We start from the raw sequence: 22,819 nt of genomic DNA, 5'->3' as shown, positions 1-22,819 counted from the left end.
GAACGATCTTCACTGCCCGTCTCACAGCTGCATGTGACCGCAAGGATGATCCGCTGAGCCCCTGCGCTCGGGCCGGCACGGCATTTAGTAATACTCCCGTTGGCTGATGAGGCTTGCCCCAGGACGTGGCAGAGACCGTCTGAGAGCGTGGCCCAATTATATTACTTTTTTCTGTTTTTAACCAGAATTAAGGAAGGAATCATCATGTCTGATGCGCCTGGACCCTCATAGAGTCAGGAGTTGAGTCCGTACAGAGGGAGACGCCAGGAGAGAGCACAGACACGCTCTTGTTATAATGCCTGTAACAACGATGCCATCTGCTGCTGAGCGCTCGCTGTGGGCCTGGCCCGTGGCTGAGGGCCGCGCGGGCATGGAGCCCACTGAGCCCCCCCAAGGGGCAGTTGAGGGTATAGGCCTGAGCGCGTGGTCTCAAGGGCATCCTGGATGAGCCTGTCAGTTTTCCAGGTGGAGAGATGAAGGCCCAGAGAGGGGAAGGGGCTTTCCCCAAGACACACAGTGCTAGAAGCAGACTGGGAGTTAGAACTGGGTCTCTGGCCTCTGGGGCCAGCACTTTGCCCCATTGCCTTATCACCGGGTAGGAGGAGCAGGTGTCCCAGGGCTCCTGCCTCTGCCTCAGTTTCTCCCTTTCCTTACCTAGAGACTCATATTCATCTTACCTTTCTTCCTGCCCCCAACCCGCAAACCACAAATCCTCCTGAGCCCCCTTTGAGGAACTAGGACACAACCTAGCCCGCTCTGCTGTGGGTGACCTTGGCCTGGGTCTCACAGAACAACTGGAGTGGGTTTAAAATGGTGTGTCTCGTGTCACCACCTGGTACTTCATGCCCTCCCAGGGGCATTCTTTGAGCGGCATTGAAACCATTATTATCTGATAGCCTCCCCAGGTCTCTGCAGCTCTGACAGTGCACAGCACATGGGGACCCCAAAGGGGCAGGGACTAGGGCTCCGAAGGTCTACAGAGGTCAGGGGTGGACGGATCCGCAAATCTTCTGGCCCATCCTCTCAGTGCGTAGATGGGAAAATGAGGCCCAGAGGTGGGCCTGGCTGGCCAGTCCTTGTTGTATCCGAAAATCTTTATCCATATTCATGAATAAAGAAGTGGCGGCATTTGGGGAGTTAGCCTGTTTGAGTGTTAAAATTCAAGCTCCACTTTGGCAAGTTTATGAATTGTTCTGTGCCTCAGTTCCTCACATGTCAAAAGGGAATAACAGTAATCTTTACCTTAGAGGGCAGTGGTGGGGATTAAATGAGGTGTACCATGCAGAGTGCCCCAGACAGCGGGCCGTGAGTGCTGCTCACAGGGGTTGATGGTTAGAGGTAAAGTGACAAAGCCCTGAGAGTCAGGAAACCTGGATACTCATCCTATCTCATGGTGTGACCTTGATCAAGTCACTTAACCTCTCTGAACTGCAGCATCATATGCAAATAAAGGCACAGACAGATACTCCTTAAAAAAACAAAACAAAAAAGAAACTGGCTTTGGTTCTTTTTTTTTTTTTTAAAGACTTTCTTTATTTATTTGACAGAGAGATCACAAGTAGGCAGAGAGTCAGGCAGAGAGAGAGGGGGAACCAGGCTCCCTGCTGAGCAGAGAGCCCGATGCAGGGCTCGATCCCATGATTTGAGCCGAAGGCAGAGGCTTTAACCCACTGAGCCACCCAGGCGCCCCCCTGACTTTGGTTCTAAGAGCATGGTTAAGAATCTTAGAAGGTCAGTGTCATAGTTGGCCCATTTGTTCAGGTGCTTCCCCCATAAATTGCATGAGGGCAGGGCCCTGGTCTGGCCTGTTCACCATTGCACCCCAACATCTACCACACGATAGGCACATGGTGGGCATTTAGTAATTATTGGATGGCTAGATGGGAGAATGGATAGATAGAGAGATAGAGGGATGGATGGATGGACAGATGGGTGAATAGATGGGTTGAAGGAAGGAAGGATAGGTGGAAGGATGGATGGATGGATGGATGGATGGATGGATGGATGGATGGAAGGATGGATCAATGAATGGAAAGATAGACGGATGGCTGTTTTTTAGAGAATGCATTTAGGTATTAGAAGGGTTAGGTACTTGAGGGTTAAACCATCTTCTACAGAGACTGATAGGATAGGAGGAGGCCTTCCAGGCAGCTAGGTTTCTTTGTGAGTGTGAGATAGGGTGATTAGTCACGGAATCAACCCAGGAAATCAATACGAAAGGCTGGATTTCTCAGAACTTCCTGGAAGGTTGAACTTAACCAACACTGTTGGGATCTCAGTCACCAGACGGTGCCATCTCGGCAGCTGGGTGGACTTTTGTGGGTGATAACCATGGTCTCATCCAGTAACAACCACCAAACTCTTTTCCCACACAACCCACAAGTAATTCTCTTACTCGCTGAAGGTTAAACAGAATCTAAACCAGTAATTCTAAACCAGGTTCCTCGGGCTCATCACTCTTGGCATTTGGACTTGGATCTTTCTGTGTGGTGGGGCCATCTGTGTGTTGTAAGATGTCTAGTGGTATCCTGACCTGGTACTCATCAGTACCACTTCCTGAGCTGTGACAGCCAACAATGTCTCCATAAATGTCATCTGGGGAGCAAAAATGTCCCTGGCCGAGAACCACTGCTCTAGGACCCAACATCTGTCCATGTCATGTGGGGCCAGTTTATTTGTAGTTGGTAAATTTTGTAAGGTATTCTACTTGCCTTCCTATGTCTTACATGTAGATTGTAGATTGCTGTTTGGTGTATAATCCTCAGGCCAACTGCAAAGGGAGGTAGTTTTACCCCCATGGACGGGGGAGGAAGTCAGGCTCAGGAGGTTAAATAAGTAGCCCAGGGTTTCCTTTCAAAGTAAGTTTCAAAATTCCATTTAAGGCAAAGTGAATGTCACTGTGAGCTCTGCCCAGGTGCCCAGGTGCCCCGAATCACGGGGTTCGCCCTCTGGACTCTGAATCCAAAGATAACATTGACTCCAGGCCACGGACCCAAAGGAAGTACCTGCCACCTGGGACAACTGTCTTACCGCATACTTGACTCTGCTTTGTGACCTGGTCTTTATTACTGAATTGCAAACCCTACCTCCCTGGTGAATCAGAAAAGTTTGAGATATTGGTGTTTTGATATGGTCAAATTGTGTACACTGGGTTTTCTGTCAGCATCACTGAAACTCATACAGTCTGTTACCAGTATCAGAACTGACTGGTTCATCCATCAGCAAGAACCAAGCACCCACTCTGGGCACCAGATCTTGTCTGGCCCCGGGAGTAATTCTCATCACAGCTGATACTATGGAAGGCCCACTATGGGCAGGCCCCGAGCCAAGCGCTTTATGCTCATTCATTTAACCCCCGCTGTGACCCTAGTACGCAGATGCCATTACTGTTTCCATTTTACAAAAGAAGAAACTGTAGCACAGAGAGGGAAATGACGTGCCCAAGGTCACACAGCTACAAAGTGATGGGCCCAGGATGCAAATACAGGCGTGGTTCCAGAATCTTCTCTTAACTACCCCTATGCTTCTCAAGCGGATAGAAAGTAATAAAAGACCTCCACCTTACAGCTGACTTTTTAAGGAGATTTGACAAGGTCAGAACAAAGAGTGGGGGGCCCCAGGTGGCAGGAGCGGAAGAGCGAAAAGGTGCAGCTGAAGGAGAGTCTCGGAAGTGACCCCTCTACACCTATGACCACTAGTCCTCAAGGAACCTTGTCACCAGCCTCCTGCCCTTAACCGTCCCCCTCTAATAAGCCATGGGAAAAAACAATCTGAGTTCAGATCCTCCCATGAGGGGATCCATCCTCAGAGCCCTGTTCCCCGAGTTATGTTCCGCCACGCAAAGTGAGGACCCTAGGCAGAAGTAAAAGCTTAAAGCCAGTGCCAAGTGCTGGGCAGAGCAGAATAGGATCAGAGTAAGGCATAGATTCCTTGTATGCAAAAAGGTTCACTGAGAGTGAAAACAGGGAGAGGTTTTTAAAATTTTCTTGAAGTGGGTCAACTGAGGGGTGCTGGTAGAGCAGGCTGGGTGACAGTTGCATGACTACAACCTGAGAAGGGTGTTCTCACACCCTAGGGGGAGAAGTAAAATCCCTGGCCTGCGGGATACCAGCAGGGCGGTACCAGCTGCCGGCTTCTTAGCCAGGGTCTTAGCATAAGGATCGAGGAGGTGTCAGAATCCAGGAAAAGAGCAGGACGAGCCACCCTTTACTGAAGGGGGAGTGCATCCTGCAGGTTGGCCAGGCTCTTCGTGGGCATCCTCCTGTTTCATCTCAACAAAAGCCAGATTAAAAGGGTATTCTTTTTTATTTTTTTTTAAGATTTTTTTATTTATTTATCAGAGAGAGAGAGAGAGAGCACAGGCAGACAGAATGGCAGGCAGAGGCAGAGGGAGAAGCAGGCTCCCTGCCGAGCAAGGAGCCCGACGCGGGACTCGATCCCAGGACGCTGGGATCATGACCTGAGCCGAAGGCAGCGGCTTAACCAACTGAGCCACCCAGGCGTCCCTAAAAGGGTATTCTTGTCTCCGTCGTACAGACAAAGAAACTGCGGCTCAGAGAGGTCAAGAAACTTGCCTGAAGTTTTCAGCTAGGCAGCTGAGAATTCAGACCCAATCTGTGTGACAACAAAGGTGAGGCTTCTGCCTCTGGGCTCCCTTTCTTTGGCCTGGAGGGCAGTCCCCAAAGGGAAGGCAGTGACCATGATCTCTTCAAAGGTCTGGGATCCTGCTGCTCTGCAGAAAGTACAAGGTCAGCCCTGGGCCTGCCTTGCCGATGTTGTACTTAAGAGATGGAGCCATACTGAGCCCAGAGGCTTGTTCAGCGCCTTGCAGTGAAGGTCATACCACCTCCTTCCGGGGACGGGGGAGTGTTTGAAAATGTGGGGAGAGTGGAGTTGTTATCACAACACCTGGGGGGGGGCACATGTCCTCTGATGCATGGGACAGCCCTGGACAGTGAAGTACTGGAGCCATAGCTTCTCTGTTGGGAGATACTGGTGGGGAGGAGGGCCCAGAAGTGTGGGTTCTGGCCCCCGCTTTGTCGTGAACATACTGGGTGATTTCGGACACGCCCTTGTTCTTCCTAAGTCAGAGGAACGGGTTGGACACCAAGGGCTTCTGCAGCGCGTGGTTGTAGGTCTGGAGTGGGCACCGGGGCCACTCGCTAGTTGTGCGGGGCTGGTGCACTCCTGCCCCCTGGTGGCTGAGCAGAGGAGCTCCCTCGGTTCCCCCATCACCACCACCACCAACAACCACAAAGAGTTTCCTAAGAACAGGGTGACCTGTTATTTGGGCTGGGGCTGGGCCTGGGATTGTGTGTGCACACCACATATCCCTGAACACAGAAAAGATGCACCGCTGACCACATGGGATCATCCTGGAGCCCCCAAACTCACTTGAGAGGATACTATTTGCCTTTGAGAGACAGCTACACTGGACTGGACAGAGGCATTGGCACCCAGTAATCCTGCTTGTTATCTGAGCTCTGCCTCTCTCTCAGCTCAGTGACTTAGAAGGTCTCTCTGCACCTGTTTTTCCTCTTGCGCAAAGCTGAGCATTGTCATACTAAACTCCCAAGACCGTGGGGAGGATGGGCATTCGACCACACGGGCCAGCTCCTCAGGGGGTGCTCGGCACTTAGTAGGAGCGCCATGGACCATGGTTTGGACCACGGTTTGGACCACGCCATGGACCAGGTAGCACAGGGGATCTCGATCACGCCCCTGCCTCCAGGCATGAGGGTGCCCAGACCTTCTCAGACCAGGAAGTGCTAACCTGCTCACCCACCACTGTGTTGCTCAGAGTAGGGACCCCCTGCTTCAGAATCACGTGGGGAGCTTGAGAAAAGTACACATTCCCGAGCCCCGTGCCAGACCTGAGTATGGGGCCGGGGAATCTGAATTTTCACGAGCCGCCCTATGACCTCCATTGTGGGTCTCAACCCCACATGGCATTATCTGGATTCACGTCCTCAGTGACTTGCAGACTCTGGTCTCCTGAGGTTGATGAAAGATAGGGCAGAGGCTGCTGTGGAGCTGTTTCAAGTCCAGCTAACCTTGGACTTTTGAAGTTGCCTCCTGGGAGGTGGGATGGGGAACAGGCACCCTGAGACTGACCCTTAGATCTCTGAGTTGGAAGGGACCTCGGGAGACCAGTTTCCCTGGCCTTGGTCCTTTGGGTGGGTTTCCAGCTGGACTGGGACCTGAGCAGCCCTCAGGAGCAATGGGGGCTGTCTTACCTGCCCACTGCCCACTTCAGGCAAGATCAAGGCCTGATCCAGACTCAAGGGGAGGCCAGGAGGGAGGAGCAGAAGCCAAAAGCAATATATGGGCCTGAGAAATGTGTAAAGACAGTGATTTGCTGCCTCAGCCATGGTTCCTGTGTCCTGGGTGGGGCCAAGGGCACAGCGTCTGCGGTCAGACCCTCCGCTTTCCCACCCACCAGCTGGGTGACCCAGGACAAGTGACCCAGTTGTCTCAGTCTCCGTGCCTCTTTGGATTAGATGGAGATACTACCACAGCCGCCTGCTTGGGTGACTGTGAGAATTCAGGGAATCAGTACGTGCAGAGGGTAGTCCCAAGTCTGGTTTCGAGGAAGCAGTGCATAAAGGAAGCTTCCAGTATTCATGAGTATTAATCATAGGGTGTTTCTGCTGGAAGGAGATACAAATCTTATCCAGCATAATTATTCTCCCCTATTTTGGACCTCTCCCAACAGAGATACGTTCATTCATTCATTCCTACAAATTGCCCATTCTTTGCTCTTACAATGATAATTACACATCTGCTTTGCTTTGGGCACAGGCCTGGATGCTAGGAATGTATGGTGATTTTGGAGCTTCTATTCCGGAGGGGGAAACATCATAAATAAGTCGGCCAATGTAAAAATCAAGTTTTTTTTTTTTTAAGATTTTATTTATTTATTTGACAAACAGAGAACACAAGTAGGCAGAGAGGCAGGCAGAGAGAGAGGAGGAAGCAGACTCCCCACTGAGCAGAGAGCCCGATGTGGGGCTCGATCCCAGGACCCTGGGATCATGAGCTGAGCCGAAGGCAGAGGCTTTAACCCACTGAGCCACCAGGCGCCCTAAAAATCAAGTTTTAAAAGGTGATAAGAAAATACCTTTTGATAAAGGAATAGAAAGCAATGGAGTGGAGTCAGGGAGGACTTCTCAGAGGAGGTGACATTTGAGAAAGGATCTGAGTGATGAGCAGCTCCGAGAGAGTATTTGAGGCATTGTCAAGACTTTGACATTTAAGAGTAACTCGTCACTGTAAGAGATGATCCTACCCAGAGGAGGAGAGAGGCCTTACCCAGCAAACGCACTGTCTCCGTTGTCCCCTGGGGATGCAGAGTTCAGAGGGCACTGGAAAGAGAGAAAAAGTCTCAGCTGGAGGCGGGATGCAGAAACAGGTGGGCACATCAGAGAACCCTGCAGACAAGGGAAAGCTTCAGTTAGTTAAAGAGCCAACACATCTTACAAATTGCTGGGCATCGCTCTGGGCACTGGGGGACAACAAGGAACAAAGCAAAAGTTTCTGCCCCTGTGGGACTGACAGTCTGGTGGGAAGAACCAGATAGTCAAGTTATCCACAGATGCAACAGTGATAGGAACGAGGGACAGGGAAGGTCTGGCCAGCGGTGGGCTGCTTGACTTTAGAGGCTGCTGGCTTCTGTAAGGAGAGAATTTTTTTTTTTAATTTGTATTTTTTTTTAAGATTTTATTTATTTATTTGACAGAGATCACAAATAGGCAGAGAGACAGAGAGAGGAGGAAGCAGGCTCCATGCCAAGCAGAGAGCCTGATGTGGGGCTTGATCCCAGGACCCTGGGATCATGACCTGAGCCGAAGGCAGAGGCTTTAACCCAGTGAGCCACCTGGGTGCCCTAGGAGAGAATATTTTTGACCTGACTGATGAGAAGGGACCAGCCAGGCAGAGCTCTGGGAGAGGAGCCTTCCCATTAGAATAGCAAGTGCAAAGGCCCTGGGGTGGGAAAAAGAGCTTGGCTTCTTGGTGGGCCAGATACTGGTGCATGAAACAGGGATCAGTGGAAAATGGTGTGGGAGAGGGTGGTGGGAAGAAGCCAGGTAATGTCCAGCCTTATGGACCCTGGGAAGAAATGTGGATTTTATTCTGAGTGCCTTGGGAGAGTTTTTAGTTGGGGAAAGAGCACAATCAGCCGTATGACTCTGCCCCTCTGGCTGCTCTGCGGCAGATAGAGCGCTGGCAAGCATGAAAGATGAGAACCAGAGTAATGGCCAGTGGCTGAAGAGGAAAGGTGGTCCCAGTGGCCACGGTGGCCAGTGGTAGCGGAGTGCCAGGGTCCGACTCAGGATATATTTTGAAGGTGGAGCTGACAGCATTAGCTGGTGGATGGGATGTCAGGGTAGGGCGACCAGAAAAACCAGGGCAATGCCCAGGCTTTTGACCTGAGCTCCACAACAGGAGAGTCGGGTGTTTGAGGAGCGAGTCGGCCAACTGGCAAGTTGGCAGTAGAGCCGGAACCAGAAAACTCCAGTGTCAGGGTCACCTCGGATTCATGCCCCTCCCCCACCAGCTACCGTTTGCCTTATGTGGGACCTCACCTCCAAGTCCACCAGCCTGGCTGCCAGTGACCTTTACACAGGGCTGACATTCCCAAGCCCCATGCCCCAGTATACTCAGGGAGCTAATCACGAGTCCTGCTGGCAACCCATATTCCAGAAGCTAACTCAATCACTGCAGCCTTATGCAGTGTAGTATGAATTCACAGCTAATTATCATTGCCACCAATGAATCACCATGGCGGAGGCTGGCTTACTTTCCACAGCTTAACTATCACCTGGATGCAAGAGTCTGTGATAGTGGGGTGTGTAAGTGACCCAGGAACCCCAGGACACGACATGCCTATTCCGCAGCACGTAGGCAGTTGTGGTCAAGGACAGTGAGGCAAACGCTGCCAGTTTGTGGCTCGCAGAGTGCCCTAGTGCTAGGAAGGGACTGGTTTATTCTGCAGAAGCTGAAACCTCAGACTCCAGGACTTCGGAGGGCCATGCGTGGTGAAGCTAGCCACTACTACTGTAGTATAATTTAGTAATACTTTAGTATAATATACTTACCCACATCGCGGGCGCCCAGCGGAGGAGTCTAATTCCGTAATGTTCATTAGGGGCCTCTCGTGGACTGGAAGTCCTCTCCTCAAACCTTTGTGAAGTGACTCACCATTTCCATTTTCCACCCAAGCAAGGATGAGCTGTTTGCTGAGGGTTAGACACACAAATCCCTCCCAGGTCCGTCAAATTATTCATTGAACATTTGTTCTTTGTGGCAAGCGCTGTTCGGAGAACTAAAGATAGAGCAAAGATTACTCTTATAAGGTTGGTTTTACAAAGTTTATATTTCAGGAGGAGAGACAAACAAAAGTAAATGAATATATCAGAGATAGTGAGCTCTGTGAGGAGGAAAAAGCCAGGGACAAGAGATAAAGAGCGATGGGCGGCCGGTCAGGAAGGCCTCTCTGGACAGGAGACTTTGAACAGAGACCTGAATGAGGAGGAGAAGGCCTACATGTAGATCTCAGGAATTAGCCTTTTAGGTGGTGGACCGACAAGTGCAAAGGCCCTTGAAGCAGGAATGTTCTAGAAGTCGAGGTCAGGACTTTTTTTTTTTTAAGATTTTATTTATTTATTTGACAGAGAGAAATCACAAGTAGACGGAGAGGCAGGCAGAGAGAGAGAGGGAAGCAGGCTCCTTGCTGAGCAGAGAGCCCGATGCGGGACTCTATCCCAGGACCCTGAGATCATGACCTGAGCCGAAGGCAGCGGCTTAATCCACTGAGCCACCCAGGCGCCCCGAGGTCAGGGACTTTGACGAGGGGCCTCGTAGGTCATGGTAGGGGTTGGATGTGGTTCTGATCATGACGTTTCTACATTATTGCCAAAGAAAGAAGAAAGCAGAGTGCCAGGAGCCCAGGCCTGGAGATGTTTCTGGGCTGCGCGGAAACCAAGGAGGGAAACCGAGAGCCGGGTCAGGAGTGACAGCAGCTCTGTTCCTCCTACACTCAGCCCCCAGACCAGTGGTCTTCAAACCTGGCTGTCACCTGCAGAGACAGACTTCCACACTATGGGACCAGACTGTTTGGGGGCGTCCAGATAACGGGGTCCAAATAACACCCGTCCTGTCCCACCAGAGTTTGGAGCCACATGAGTGAGGCAGAGGGGAGCCCCAGTGTCAGCGAGTGACTGGAGACTGGTGGAGGTTTGGGGGCTTGAGGTGCTGACATGCTACACCCCGAGGGGCCTCGCCACCCAGCTGTGCCCACCAGATGGCGGGGCGCATGGCTTCTCGACAGAGAACCGGGACCTCCCCCCCACCCCGCAACCCCCGCCGGGACTGGTCCCAGTCAGAGAGGCTGGCCTCCCAGCAGAGGGTTGGGGAGCAGGGACAGAGTTGCAAGGGAGATTCCTGCCCTCCCCCAGTAGAGATGTTTTTAGATAAACTATGGTCTCGGGGACTTGGGGTGTGCGGGGTAGAGGAGGAGAATGAGCGAAGAAGAGAAAATCCAATTTGACGTCTTCTTCTCCCTTTTTCCTCAGCAGTGGGCTTTTTCCCCCTTAGTCAGGACCCTATTCCTAAGTAAATCCATCCATTTTAAAAATTTTGTTCCATTACCTAAACATCTTTTTCAGATTTACAAACTTCTTAAGAATCTCTTTTTTTTTTTTTTTTTTTACGGCTTCTTCTCTGTGGGGCGGATGTGCTGTCGTTTATGGAACGGAACCCTGGTGTTAGAAATCTCCAGAATGCTCTCATTTCCACAAGGCCTTTACTTCCTAGTTCTCACATCCAGGATTGTTTTCTCAAGATTAGCATTTCAGAAATGGAATTCTGGGGCCAGCGGGGATGCACATCTTTCCCCCCTCCTTTTTACATTGGGGTAAAATACACATTTTTACGTGTACCGTTCAGCAGCATTAAGCACATTCACTGTGTCTGCCACCACCACTGTCCATCTCCAGAGCTCTTTTGTTTTCTTTCTTTTTTTTTTTTTTAAGATTTATTTATGTATTTTAGAGAAAGAGCGAGCATGAGCAGGGGGAGGGGCGGAGGGGAGAAAGAGGATCTCAAGCTGACTTCCTGCTGAGTGCGGACCCCCCCCACACACACAGGGCTCGACCCCACAACCCCAAGACGGTGACCTGAGCGGAAACCCAGAGTCAGCCGCTCCACCGACTGAGCCCCCCCCCCCAGGCACCCCTACAGAGCTCTTTTCATCCTGCAAAACTGAAACTCTGTCCCCCTAAACACTGAATCCCTCCTTACCCCTTCCCCAGCCCTCAGTCACTGTTCTGCTTTGTGACTCTATGATTTGGGGGATACAGGGTGTTCTCAGGTTTTGGTCCATACTATCAAATGGCCCTCCGGGTGATTAAATCAATATGCACTTCCCACCAGGGAGGTCCTCAAGCACACACCTGTTTTCAACACCTCCTTAAAACCGTTGGGGTTAAAAAAGTTGATCTTTGCTCTTCTCATGAAAATACCACCTTGTCTCCGATCAGTGGTTTTCAGTGCTACACGGTATCCCACCCAGGAGGCTGGCCCACGGGTTAGCTGACCGCCTCCGTGGGGCGGTGCATGGAGGCCGTTTCCAGGCCTGGGGCTGTATGGCTTGCACGGCTCTTTAAAAGCTAAACTGATTCTCTGTTCTTGTTTCTCTCTTCCCAGGGCGCTATGATGCGCGGGCCCGAGTCCTCATTTGCCACATGACCTCCGTCTTCCGAGTGCCCTTGGGGGAGCTGGATCTCCTTGAAGAGACATTCCTTGAGAGCCTGAAGGAAACCAAAGAGGAGGAGTCTGAGTAAGGGGAGCCCTGTGACCCCAGCCCTGCCTGCCAGGAATAGAGGATTTCCACTTGAGTGCCCTGTCCCGCTAACACGTGCTCCCCTCGGTAACAGCTGATGCAGGGAGATGGGAGAGGCACCGGCCCGAGAGTCCCAGTGCGGCCCTGCCTCTCTGGGTGGCCTGGTCCTAGCAAGTCACTTCCCCTCTCTAGGTGCCAATCCTCGGTTGTACAAGTGGGGATTGAATGGATTATGGCCGGGGGGTGGGGCATGGGTCTGTGACTGGAGCAGTCCGTGACCCTGACACCCAGCTCTGTTCTTGTGACCCTTTGTCTGTGGGCCAGAGTGGCCTGGATCAAAATCCTATCTGTGACAACCATCTACTTGTTGACCTTGGACAGGGCCCCCCCTTCCCTAAACTACAATATTCTTATCTGTTACATGGGAATAAGGATAGTCTTCCCGGGGGCACTGTGAAAAACGAATGCAGTGGGGTAGAGGGCTGGGCCCGGGGCCGGGCCGCAGCAGGTGCGCAGAACACAGGAGTCCCTCCTTTCTCCCGCAGGCCCCCGTCCCTCCCAGCTGCGGAGCGGCTTTGCTCTCTCTGCAGGGTCAATTGTGTACAGAGGGAAATTATCCTGGTCACGTGGCTAGAGCCCCAGAACACCTTACACGGGTTCTGATACCAGAGCAATCAGTCAGTCCCGGTCACAGCCTAATCGCAGGCTCTCCGCACCAGGCACGTCTCCCAGCGTCCTCTTTGTCCTGCCCAATGGCTCTCTCAGAGTAGCCAGTTTGTGCCAGTTCCACCCAGCTGGGAATGTAGCTTTGAAGCTGGCTTCAAACGGTTGCTGCCCTCCTGTCCCGGTTAGCAGGGCAAAGGAAGGGGCTGTTTCCTGGAGAAAGGAAGCACCTGGATCAGTTGAAATAGCACGAAAACAGGCTTGTGTTGATTCCCAGAGCTGTGTCAGTGAAGACACCCCTAGATCCAGGCCCATGACCATAATCAGGAGCTCGGCCCTGAGCCTTGTCGCACACAGACACACACACGCATATGTGTACGCTTGGAAATGAAGGACAATCCTAGCTGTTTGTTTGGAAATCTTAGTATCAGAAGAAAAAAATATGTTCTGCTGATACTCATAATGCCAGGTCAGGGAGGATGCAAAAAAAAGTTCTATTTAACCCCCCCAGGCTTCCATTTTCCTCATCTGCAAAATGGGACAAAAACAGCACCCTCCTCCTAGGGTCCCTGGGAGGGCTCAGATGAGTTCGTACATGTGAAGTGCTTTGAGCAAACCTTGCAGAGTCACTGGCTGAATAAAACATTATTTGCCGTAGTACAATCATCATTGTTGACATTCCTACATACAGGCCCTTTCCCCAGAAAAATATTCCACGTGTGTAATTTTTAGATTCCGCTTTAGAGACTCTGGAGACCTATCGGGTTCTTCCTGTGCCCTCTGGAAGGATCTGAGACCCAGGGGAGGCCTAGAGACCATTAGGCCAGGAGACCTAGTTCTCAGTGTAATTCTGCTACTGAATGTCTGTGTGGCCCTGGACACGTTGCTTTCCCTCCTGGGCAACCACAGCAGTTTTTTTCACCTACACAAGTAGAGGATTGAATTTCTTTTAGTTCCACGGTTTGTGTTTCTGCAAGGTGAGCTGATCACTCAACACCCTGAGGCGATCCTTTGCAGCTGGGGTTCAGAGGATGACACGTAGGATATATCTGTTCTTGGATCTGCCCGCCCGACTCCCACCCCCAAGCCTGGAGGCCATGCGAGCTTCTCCTGTGTGTTCAGTGACTTTACTTCCCTGTGCCTTCGCTCCTTTACCTCCAACAGCGGGATGATGGTAGTATCTCCAAACCAGGGCTATTGGGAGGATTAAATGAATGGATGCTGGTCAGAAGCTTGGCCCAGCACCTAGCACCTAGTAGGTGCCCATAAATGTTAGTGAATGTCCTACTGGCGCTTGACACTGATGATATCAGAATGACACGGTCAACCCATAGCTGTCCCTGAGCGCTCGGAAGATGCCTTCTCAGACAGTCCCTTCACGGTTCTGCAGAGGAAGAAACAGAAGGTCAGAGGGGTGACGTGCCTCGGCCAAGGTCACACCGCTGGCCAGTGGCACCACCAGTTTCAACCAACGCACCCATCTGAACATGGCACTCAGTGCCTCCCTCAGGGCACAGTGGACACGCCCTGGTTCCTTCCTTAATTCTGAAGAAAGCAGTAAAGATACTTCTTTTTTTTAAGCAACTGCCATGCCCTGTGTTGAGCCCAGCACGGGGCTTGAACTCACGACCCTGAGATCAAGACCTGAGCCGAAATCAAGAGTCAGAAGTTTCACTGACTGAGCTATCCTGGTGCCCCAGTAAAGATCATTCTTAATGGGGCTTTCTGCACTTTTATTTAAGAAGTGTGAACTCCCAGAAATATGCTCTCCCTTGATGATGAGGATAAGAAACACCCTCTCATGGGAGATGTGGTGGCAGGGGTGACGTTTATTTGTGGATCCGTGACACGGGCAACGTAGGTGTCTTTCTCTTCACTATGTATCCGTGGCTTCGGCCTCTGTTCTTGGAAGGCTGACAGGGAACGCCAACTCAAGGTCATTTCTGGCATCCCAGAACACGAGTGTGACCAGGACTGGATGATGGCAGAGATTGCTGTGGTATCTGACCAGTGATGGGAACAGGGCTCCATTCGGTTTTAGCATCGTGCTCTGAATTCCCACTTCCAAATATGGGAAGCATTATAGCCCTGTCTCCCAGCCAGCCTCTCCTGCGGTGCTTCAGATGTTGAAATTCAGCCAGACAATGGAATTAATCGCAGGAGTAAAATGCTGTGTTAGTTAATGATTTTTGGCAAAGCGCTTCGTTTCATGTACAAAACAGTTATTAAGAACGTTCGAGTACTTAAATAAAAGTAAGGCAATCAGTTTGGGTTAACACTGAGAGAGAGGTCCTTAGCTAAATAACTTGGCGGGGAGGGGAATGTTGTATTCTCTGTGGTTCAGCAAATTTTTATAAACATTTAAATAATAACACTAGCAATTAGAGTATATCACCCATCTAATCTTTGTGACATGGATTCGATACACTAGGATTCATACATTGAAGTAAAACAGCTTCAAGAACCATATTTACTGTTTATGTATTTTATTCCCTTAAGGGTATAAGCTCCCCCCTACTCTGCATAAACTCCGCTAAAAGGGAAGATTATTTCCTATCATGGTTGCACAGATGTCGCTGCAGGAAGAATCTAGAAGCAGAAATTTATAAAATTTTACAACATCCCAGACAGATCCTAGTATCTCAGAAGTTTTACTCTTGGTGGTGATTGGCCCATTCTGTGGCTAAATATTTTATTTAGCCAAAATGCCCCACTGGCTTTACAGATCTGGGCAGTGCGAGGGGAAGTAGATACTGTAGAAACATGTCCACGGCCAGTCCTTGTTGGAATGATTAGGTTCTGCTCAAAGAACGTTTTCTGAGCACCGTCCAGGTCCCAAGCCCAGGACAAGCTGCTGAGGGTAGAAAGCAGGAAAGGTCTTGTCTGGGCAGTTGTTCGGCTTAAGAAACAGCGGGGCCCTGGAGGGCTTGCCATGGGCACAATTCCTTGCCCAGGGCTTCTGGCCCAGGAAGCTGTGATTTTAACAGCTACCCTGGGAGCTTGTGATGCAGTTAATACAAAGTCCCCCCCTTTGAAAACCAGTGGTCCAGACTTACATGCTGAGGACAGAAGGTGAAGGGCCCCAGAGTCCCGCATTTAGGCATCCCTGGGGCTCACACAGGCTTCCTGGAGGAGGTGACTCTTAAACGATGACGAATGTGTAGCCAGCCCAGAGGAAGGTGAGAAGGTCCTTGACAGCTGAGGTCCAGTGGGAGCACAGAGACCAAGGCCCAGGCAGTGGGGCAGTGCAGTGGGGCACTGCCTGGGGGCAGTGCAGTGTTTCTGAAGGGCAGACTGTGAGGGAGGAAATAATGGCTGGAAAGGAGGCAGGGGCCAGGCCACTGGGGGGCCTCAGTGTCATGCTGGGGGGGGGGCCACTATCGTCACTCAGGGCCGAGGGAGGAGACACGGAGGCTGGGAGGGAGGAAAGCCAACGATCAGGGTTATCCTATCTATCCCTGTGGTGGGAGCTGACCTCATCCCCCCATTTCCAGTCCCTACGTGAGAAAATGATACTTCAGGAGCACGGGGTGACGCAGGAGATCACGGCGGAGCCGGGCTCGGATGCCTCTGCCCCCAATTCCCACACTGTCTCCCAGCCTGAGTCTGTGAAATGGGACGCCGCTGACTCAGAGTCTGCTGCTTGGTGCAGTGTACATTCCTGTTACACGTCCTCAGCGGCGCGAGTCTTTTCCTCAGACCTTGAACTCTGCCCAGAGAAACTCATTTCCAACCTCCCTGTTTACCCAGAATGGTGCTAGAGATCAAGGGCCAAAGCTTATCTGCAGCCCGAGTGGAGGGGGGTTACCGTAGTAACGACAGGACCCGTACAGCCGCAAACATACTGACTGATCACAGTATGCCGCTAGTGGCGTGTGAATTATCTCCTGTGCTCTCACGGCGCCCCCGGGGAGGAAGTGCTATTATTATCCCAACTTGGAGGGTGAGGCAGGTCAGATGGGTCAGATCCTCACTGCTTGGTCACAGCAAGGAGCTCAAGCAACGGGATAGACTGGCTTTTGCAGCAGGGACTTGGTGACTTCCAAGTCTCAGTGGTTTACTCGACGAAGGTGCATTTCTTGTTCACAGGATGTGTCCGTTGCAGACTGGCGGTGGCCTTAGTCCTCACTGCACTGTCTTGGTCCCAGGTCCCAGGGGGACAGAGTGACCCCTATCTGGAATGTTGCTGGTTCGTGGCAGAGCAGGAGACTCATCAGACCCCTGCAGTGACGCTTAAAGATTGTTCCAGAAATGACACACACCCCTTCCACTGACCTTTCTTTGGTGACAGTGGGTCCTAGGGCCCCTCATTTCCAAGGGCAGGGGTGTGTAAGGCTTGTGCAGGGAGGACTAGTACAGGGAGGGGTAGCCAAACCGGGTGGATGGTGTTCCAGTACCACACAGCAGGGGTCAAGGTCAAGTTCACAGTCCTGATGTCAGAACCCATGCCCTGTCACCATCCTGCCTTCTAGGCTCAATGCACACAGTTCAGCCTCATCTCATGTCCGTTAGCATGAATTGTGGCGTGCGTGGGGATGTTGATGTTGGGTTTCCCCTTCCCTTCAGTGAAGGAGCTGCAAAGGGCCATACTCCACACCCGGGAGGGGGGTGTGTAGAAAAAGAATTCATAGAAGTAAGCCGGCAGAGAACCAAACGGCATCGCAGCTCCTGAACGCTCCGCTCAAATCCCACTCCTCTTCGATGGATGAGCTACTTCTCGATACAACGTGCGGTTCAGGAGGAACGAGATGGGCAAGAAACAAGTCTTGGTCGAGGGCCACGTGGTTCTGCTCACAGATACACGACATACAGAATGACCAGCACGAAGCCTACCCTCCGTGACAGGCTGTTGGCTGGATGGGTGAAGAAAGAATGCGTTTCATCTTCACAACCTGCCACCTGACTTGCTACCTGTTGTTAGTCCCATTTTACCGAAGAAGAAGTAGAGGATCAGGGAAATCCGCCTAGTCGCGTGATATAACAGCCACCATTTTGGTCACCCCTTGCAGGGTGCTGTGGTGCTAAACGCTTGACGGACATTCTCTTCCTCCACGCCCGCAGCCCTCAGGAGGGGGCTGCTGCTGTCCCTCAACTGGACATTGTGTCATTTGGGCACAATAATAAAACTGCTTCCTAGGTAAGAGAAGCCATGTGAAGTGCAAAGCACCGTGGCTGGCGAGAAGGAATTCCTCAGTAAATATTAACCATTCTCCCTCTTGATCGTCTCGCTGTCATGCTACACACTGAGTTGTTGTCCAAACTCCAACTTCAGCTCAGAGTTCGCCCTCATAAGGACTGCACCGACCGACCTGCCCTGGCTCCCCCATCGTGCTCCTGATGGCCCCACAGCACGGGGGCTGCCCACCTGACACGGGGGCTGGGCTTGGTGACTCTCTACGTGCTCACGCGGCCATCCCCGCTTCACCTGACCCCGTTCACCCCAAATGCTTCCCTTCTACTCCATGTTATAGCTTTTAAAGGTCAGGTCTGGCCGATTCCAGCTATGCCCCGAGGCCGAGGTCTCCAAAGGCGGACATTTCCAGCGGGAGACGGGCTCAGAGGGTAGGGAGCAGGGGAGGGAAGGGCAGACAGGGGCGATGGAGTCTGTGATCGTATTTGTACTTGGTCTGGGTCCATCTGTTCCAAGATATTTCTTGTGCTGCTTTTGCTATTATTACTGTTATTTTTGTCTTTTTATTATTCAAATTGCAACCCTGTTAGGACGGACCCATTAGGTAAGTAGCACATCCCACACACTGGGTTTTCCCAGCTGGGTTTTAGAAAATTTCCAGCCTTTTAAAACCATCGATGGGCCCAGGGTGACTTTGGTACCCCGCTCTGCATGGCAGCGTCCCCGGCCTTGATCCTAGTTTGGGGCCTCGATGAGGCAGGGTGGTCTCAGGGGGTGCCAGGCACCACCGGCCCTAAAGACCGACCTCTTTCCCCCCACAGAACGGCCGACGCATCCCGGAAGAAGAAAGAAAACCGGAGGAAATGGAAGCGCTATCTCCTGATTGGCCTGGCAACTGTCGGGGGCGGGACTGTGATCGGTAAGGCCCGCCCAGGTTGGCCAGGGTAGGGGGGCGCGCATGCGCTGAGGCAGTGCAGAATAGCAGTGTAGAATCATAGCAGAATAGAATCCTAGCAGGCTCAAGGCTAGAGAGGAGAGGGTAGGGGGGTCAGCTGGGAGGTGGCCGCGGCGCACACCAGGTGCAGAAGTACGTTCATTCACGTTCTTAGAAGCATCCATGGAAGGCGGTGGGCGGCCAATGGGGGAAGAACCGGGTAGGCCGCATCTCCTCCCCTTTACCTACCATGGGCCGCTCTCCTCGCAGGCGTGACCGGGGGTCTGGCTGCCCCTCTCGTGGCCGCTGGCGCTGCCACCATCATTGGCAGTGCTGGGGCAGCGGCTCTGGGCTCGGTGGCGGGCATCGCCGTCATGACCTCGCTGTTCGGGGCGGCTGGAGCTGGCCTGACAGGTGAGGTGACAGAGGAATGTGGGGCCAGCGGGGGATGTTCCGCCAGGGGTCCCGGCTCTCACATACAGGCCCAGATTCTCACCCATCATGGCTCCCCAGGGGACAGAGGAGAACACAGCTCTATTTCATGCTGGGTCCCAGCCCTTCAGGAACTGGCTGCAGGCTTCCTGCATTTACTAGTATTATTGGGGAGGGGGGTGATACTGGTAAATTGGGGGGGGGTTATATCATAGACCAACAGCACCCCAGTCCCACACACAGATCCCTGTTCCACTCCCCAAATGGGATCCATCCCTCCCCACATGGAGAATTGTGGTCACTTTGACCCACTTTTTTGAGAGGAATGTGTTACTCCCGTGATGTTCGTGGGAAGAAAAGATCTAGAACCAATGGAGTCGGGATGAAGTAGTGAGTTACGACCCGAGCTCTGCTCGGGGAGCTGGCAGGCCTTCAGAAGCCTCTTAGCCCTGGCTGTAACTGGGGACAATAATGGCACCTAAATTAAATGACTTTAAAAACGAGACATTTTGTTGAGGGAGAAGGCACACAGTTGGCACTCACTGCGAGTGTGTGAGCGCAGAGAGTCACTCTGACCAACACTCCTGTTGTCCCTGGTCATCTCCACCCTCATTTTTGTGTCTGGGTCTTTAGGATACAAGATGAAGAAGCGTGTCGGGGCCATCGAAGAGTTCACGTTTCTGCCTCTCACGGAAGGCCGGCAGCTGCACATCACCATTGCCATCACAGGATGGCTGGCATCCGGCAAATACCGTGAGGACCGGGGCAGAGCAGAGATGGGGGGATGGTGGGGCAAGTGTTGACCGAGCTGGGACTGCTGTTGTGGGCCAAATCCTGGCCTATGCTCTTGCCTATGTGTACCTCTGGAGAGGTGGGGGAGGGGCCCAGTTTTGCAGAGGAGGAAACTGAGGCTCAAGAAGGTGAGATGACTTCATCCCATACCCATCCACCCTTCATCTCTCCATCAGTCTGTCCACTCATTCACTCATCCATCCATCCCCCTGCCCTCCACCTGTCCACCAGTCCATCCCCACACCTGTCATCCATCATCCATCCAACTATCCATCTACCCACCCACCCACCCATCCAACCGCCCTTCCATCTATCACCATCCACCCACTCGCCTATCCATTCATTGATCTATCCACTCACTCATCTGTGCACCCATCCATCCATTACCTGTCATCCAACTACCTGTCCATTCAGCCACCCACCCATTCACTCATTGATGCATGCTTCCATCGCTGTCTCCACCCAACCATCCATCTACCCTTCCCTCCATTCACCATTCATTCACCCACCCATTTACCTACTAATTTAGCCACTGAGCAGTGTTCCTAGAGTATCATACACAGCACGTGCCAGACATTGAGCCTAGGAACTCAATGGTGAGAGCACCATCATGGCCTCAGCAACCCTGGGACATGTGGTCCAAGACAGAAGACAGACGATTGAGCAATAATTTCATGGAAGGTTTATGGATGGCACAGTATAGGAACCAACAGAGTGTTTCTGTGGAATGAGGGAACGAGGTTCTACTGGAGAAAGTAACATTTAGGCTAAAGACCGGGAGTTAACTGGGTGAAGAAGGAGGAAGAAGTATAAACCAAGCAAAGAAGCAGCATGTACCAAGGTCAGGGGTGCAAAAGAAGCACAGGATGGCTGGAATGGGGGGGCTAGAAGGCAGGGGTGTTGACAGGGTCAGATCATGCTAGAGCATGTAAGGTATGACAGGGAGCTTGAATTTATCCTCAGAGAAAGTGGGAGAGACCAGAGGACTTTCAGTGTGTGGCTTAAAGTTGAAAGGACTTGAAGTAGGTGAGAGATCGGTACATCTTGACCATGTGACCTCAAGCAAATTACTTAACCTCTCTGTGCCTCAGGTGCTTCATTTGTAAAGTAGAACAAATGATTGCTGCCTTTCGAGATGCTTGCAAAGTTTAAATTAAACAAGCTAACACATGGAAGGCACCCGGTTTCTCATGGACATTCCACAAACACACATCCCCTTTGTGGCTCTCTTTTGAACATGCGTTTCGAGGGGGTTCTAACCGGGGTGCATCAAGGACTAACACCGTGGTCCACCCACTGCCTGGCTCCCTGTTGCAAGTGCCCGGTGTGAGGCTCAGCAAACAGTTCATCACTGAGAGAGAGAGAGAGAGAGAGCGCAAGCAGGGTGGGCCAGGGAATCCAGAACACCCCAGCCAGACACATGCTGACAGCCTCCTGAATTTCCGGATCTCTGGGATCTGAGCGTAGAAGGCACAGCTCTTCTAAACAACACAGAAGAAAGCAAGTGAGAAAATGTCCAGGCTTTGTACAGAGGCGTGACCAGGTGCCCAAGCCTCATTGGTGTGGGATCACCCGTCCCCGTCCCCACACAGTAGGCCTCTAATGTGGACTGAGCACTTAGTGCATAGCTACCCCAAGTCAGGCATCTTACCCACACAATGGGGACTCAATATGTGTTGTATCCCCCAATCCTCGCATCCCCCCCCCGCCAGGTGGGGGCTGTTTCTGTCCTGATCTAGCAAAAGAGGAAGCCTAGAGGGGTCGCGGGAGGTCAGGGAGATGGAGGATTCGAACCCGTGTCTCCTGACCCAAAGTTCGTGGGTGTCTCTTCACTCCTTTCCGCGCCACCACGCTGCAGGCAGGACCGACACAGGAAGGAAGGAGCAAGAGCAAGCATTAAGTTGAGGAATTTGCGATTCTGACCACTCGGGAAAGCACATTCCTTCTCCTTGTTTTACCCTCATTTGCTCTCTCTCGGCCCCAGGTCAAAACCCAAAACCCTCTTCAGTGTTCTCCTCCCGCAGGCTGGTGCAGCCTGCCGTCTGGGCAAGCGGAGGGCAGGGGAGATAAAAAACGGAGCAAACTAGATTAAGTTCAGGAGGGAGATACGGCACCTCTTCCTGTCTCTCCTGGGAGAGAAGCCGCTGTGACATCACACGCTTGCTCTGCGTGATAGGAACCGTTGGATTCTCGGCAGCCCACGCCCCAATTAAACAGGATTGTGCACAATAATGACAACAGCTTTGCGTTAACCAGGCACTAATCCAAGCATTTCAGGAGACTTGCTTACTGAGTCCCTCGCTCCAGGCCAGGGAGGTGGACATCCTGGTCACCCCCATTTTACAGAAAAGGAAACTGAGGTTCATAAGGGCTTCTCAGGGTCCCCTGGCTAGCCAGGGACTGGGGCAGGACTCACCACCACTCTGTCTGGCTCGATGGCCCCTGTTCAGGGCCTCGGGTGATACACTGCTCTACAGTTTATACAGTGTGGTGCGTGTGACCTCTCACGTGATCCCCACGACACTCCGAAGTCAGATGTTACCATTCCACTCTTACAGATGTAGGACCCGAGGGGGCATGCCTGGCCTTGAGCCAAGTAACCAGGGAGCTACCCGGCCAGGACACACCCTCACCCTTACTCTCTGCCCACACCCCAGCCCCTGCTCTCCACCCTGAGTTATTGTGGAACCATGGCCGTGTGTCTGCAGGGGGTGGAGGGTGGCCCCAGGGTGGTGCTTATGTCGGCCTGACACCCTCCAGTACGGATGGGGCCTTGGAGTCAGGCAGGGAGCTGATGTCCAGAACCCGAAGCCTCGGGAAGGGGGTGCCACGTATTCTCTCATGATCGTATTTTCGTGAGTGTTTATTATATGTTCCATCCCCAGGCTTCGGGAGTCTAGTCCGTGGCAAACAGACCATGTGATTGTGCACTGTGACGCCAGCAGGCAGGAAGGCACTTGGGGGGGGGTTGGGGAGGGGTGTCCAGACTCGGCGTCCTGCTGTGCCCTTTTGTTGTGCTCACAGA

The 22,819-nt window shown here is 52.2% G+C and overlaps 1 protein-coding gene across 3 annotated transcripts in view; it reads left to right on the top strand.

Annotated features, from left to right (window-relative positions):
- Positions 1-22,819, top strand: part of TMCO4 (transmembrane and coiled-coil domains 4) — an 85,478-nt gene that overhangs the window by 20,139 nt on the left and 42,520 nt on the right. For all 3 annotated transcript variants that reach the window (XM_059376457.1, XM_059376456.1, XM_059376458.1), the window contains 4 exons: positions 11,707-11,839; positions 18,458-18,555; positions 18,841-18,984; positions 19,636-19,755. In XM_059376457.1, coding sequence (XP_059232440.1) covers positions 11,707-11,839; positions 18,458-18,555; positions 18,841-18,984; positions 19,636-19,755 — 495 coding nt within the window. The remainder of the gene's footprint in view (positions 1-11,706; positions 11,840-18,457; positions 18,556-18,840; positions 18,985-19,635; positions 19,756-22,819) is intronic.

Source organism: Mustela nigripes, chromosome 14 (assembly GCF_022355385.1).
Source record: "Mustela nigripes isolate SB6536 chromosome 14, MUSNIG.SB6536, whole genome shotgun sequence".
Lineage (NCBI taxonomy): Eukaryota > Metazoa > Chordata > Mammalia > Carnivora > Mustelidae > Mustela > Mustela nigripes.
This window is presented reverse-complemented; position numbering and strand designations above follow the sequence as displayed.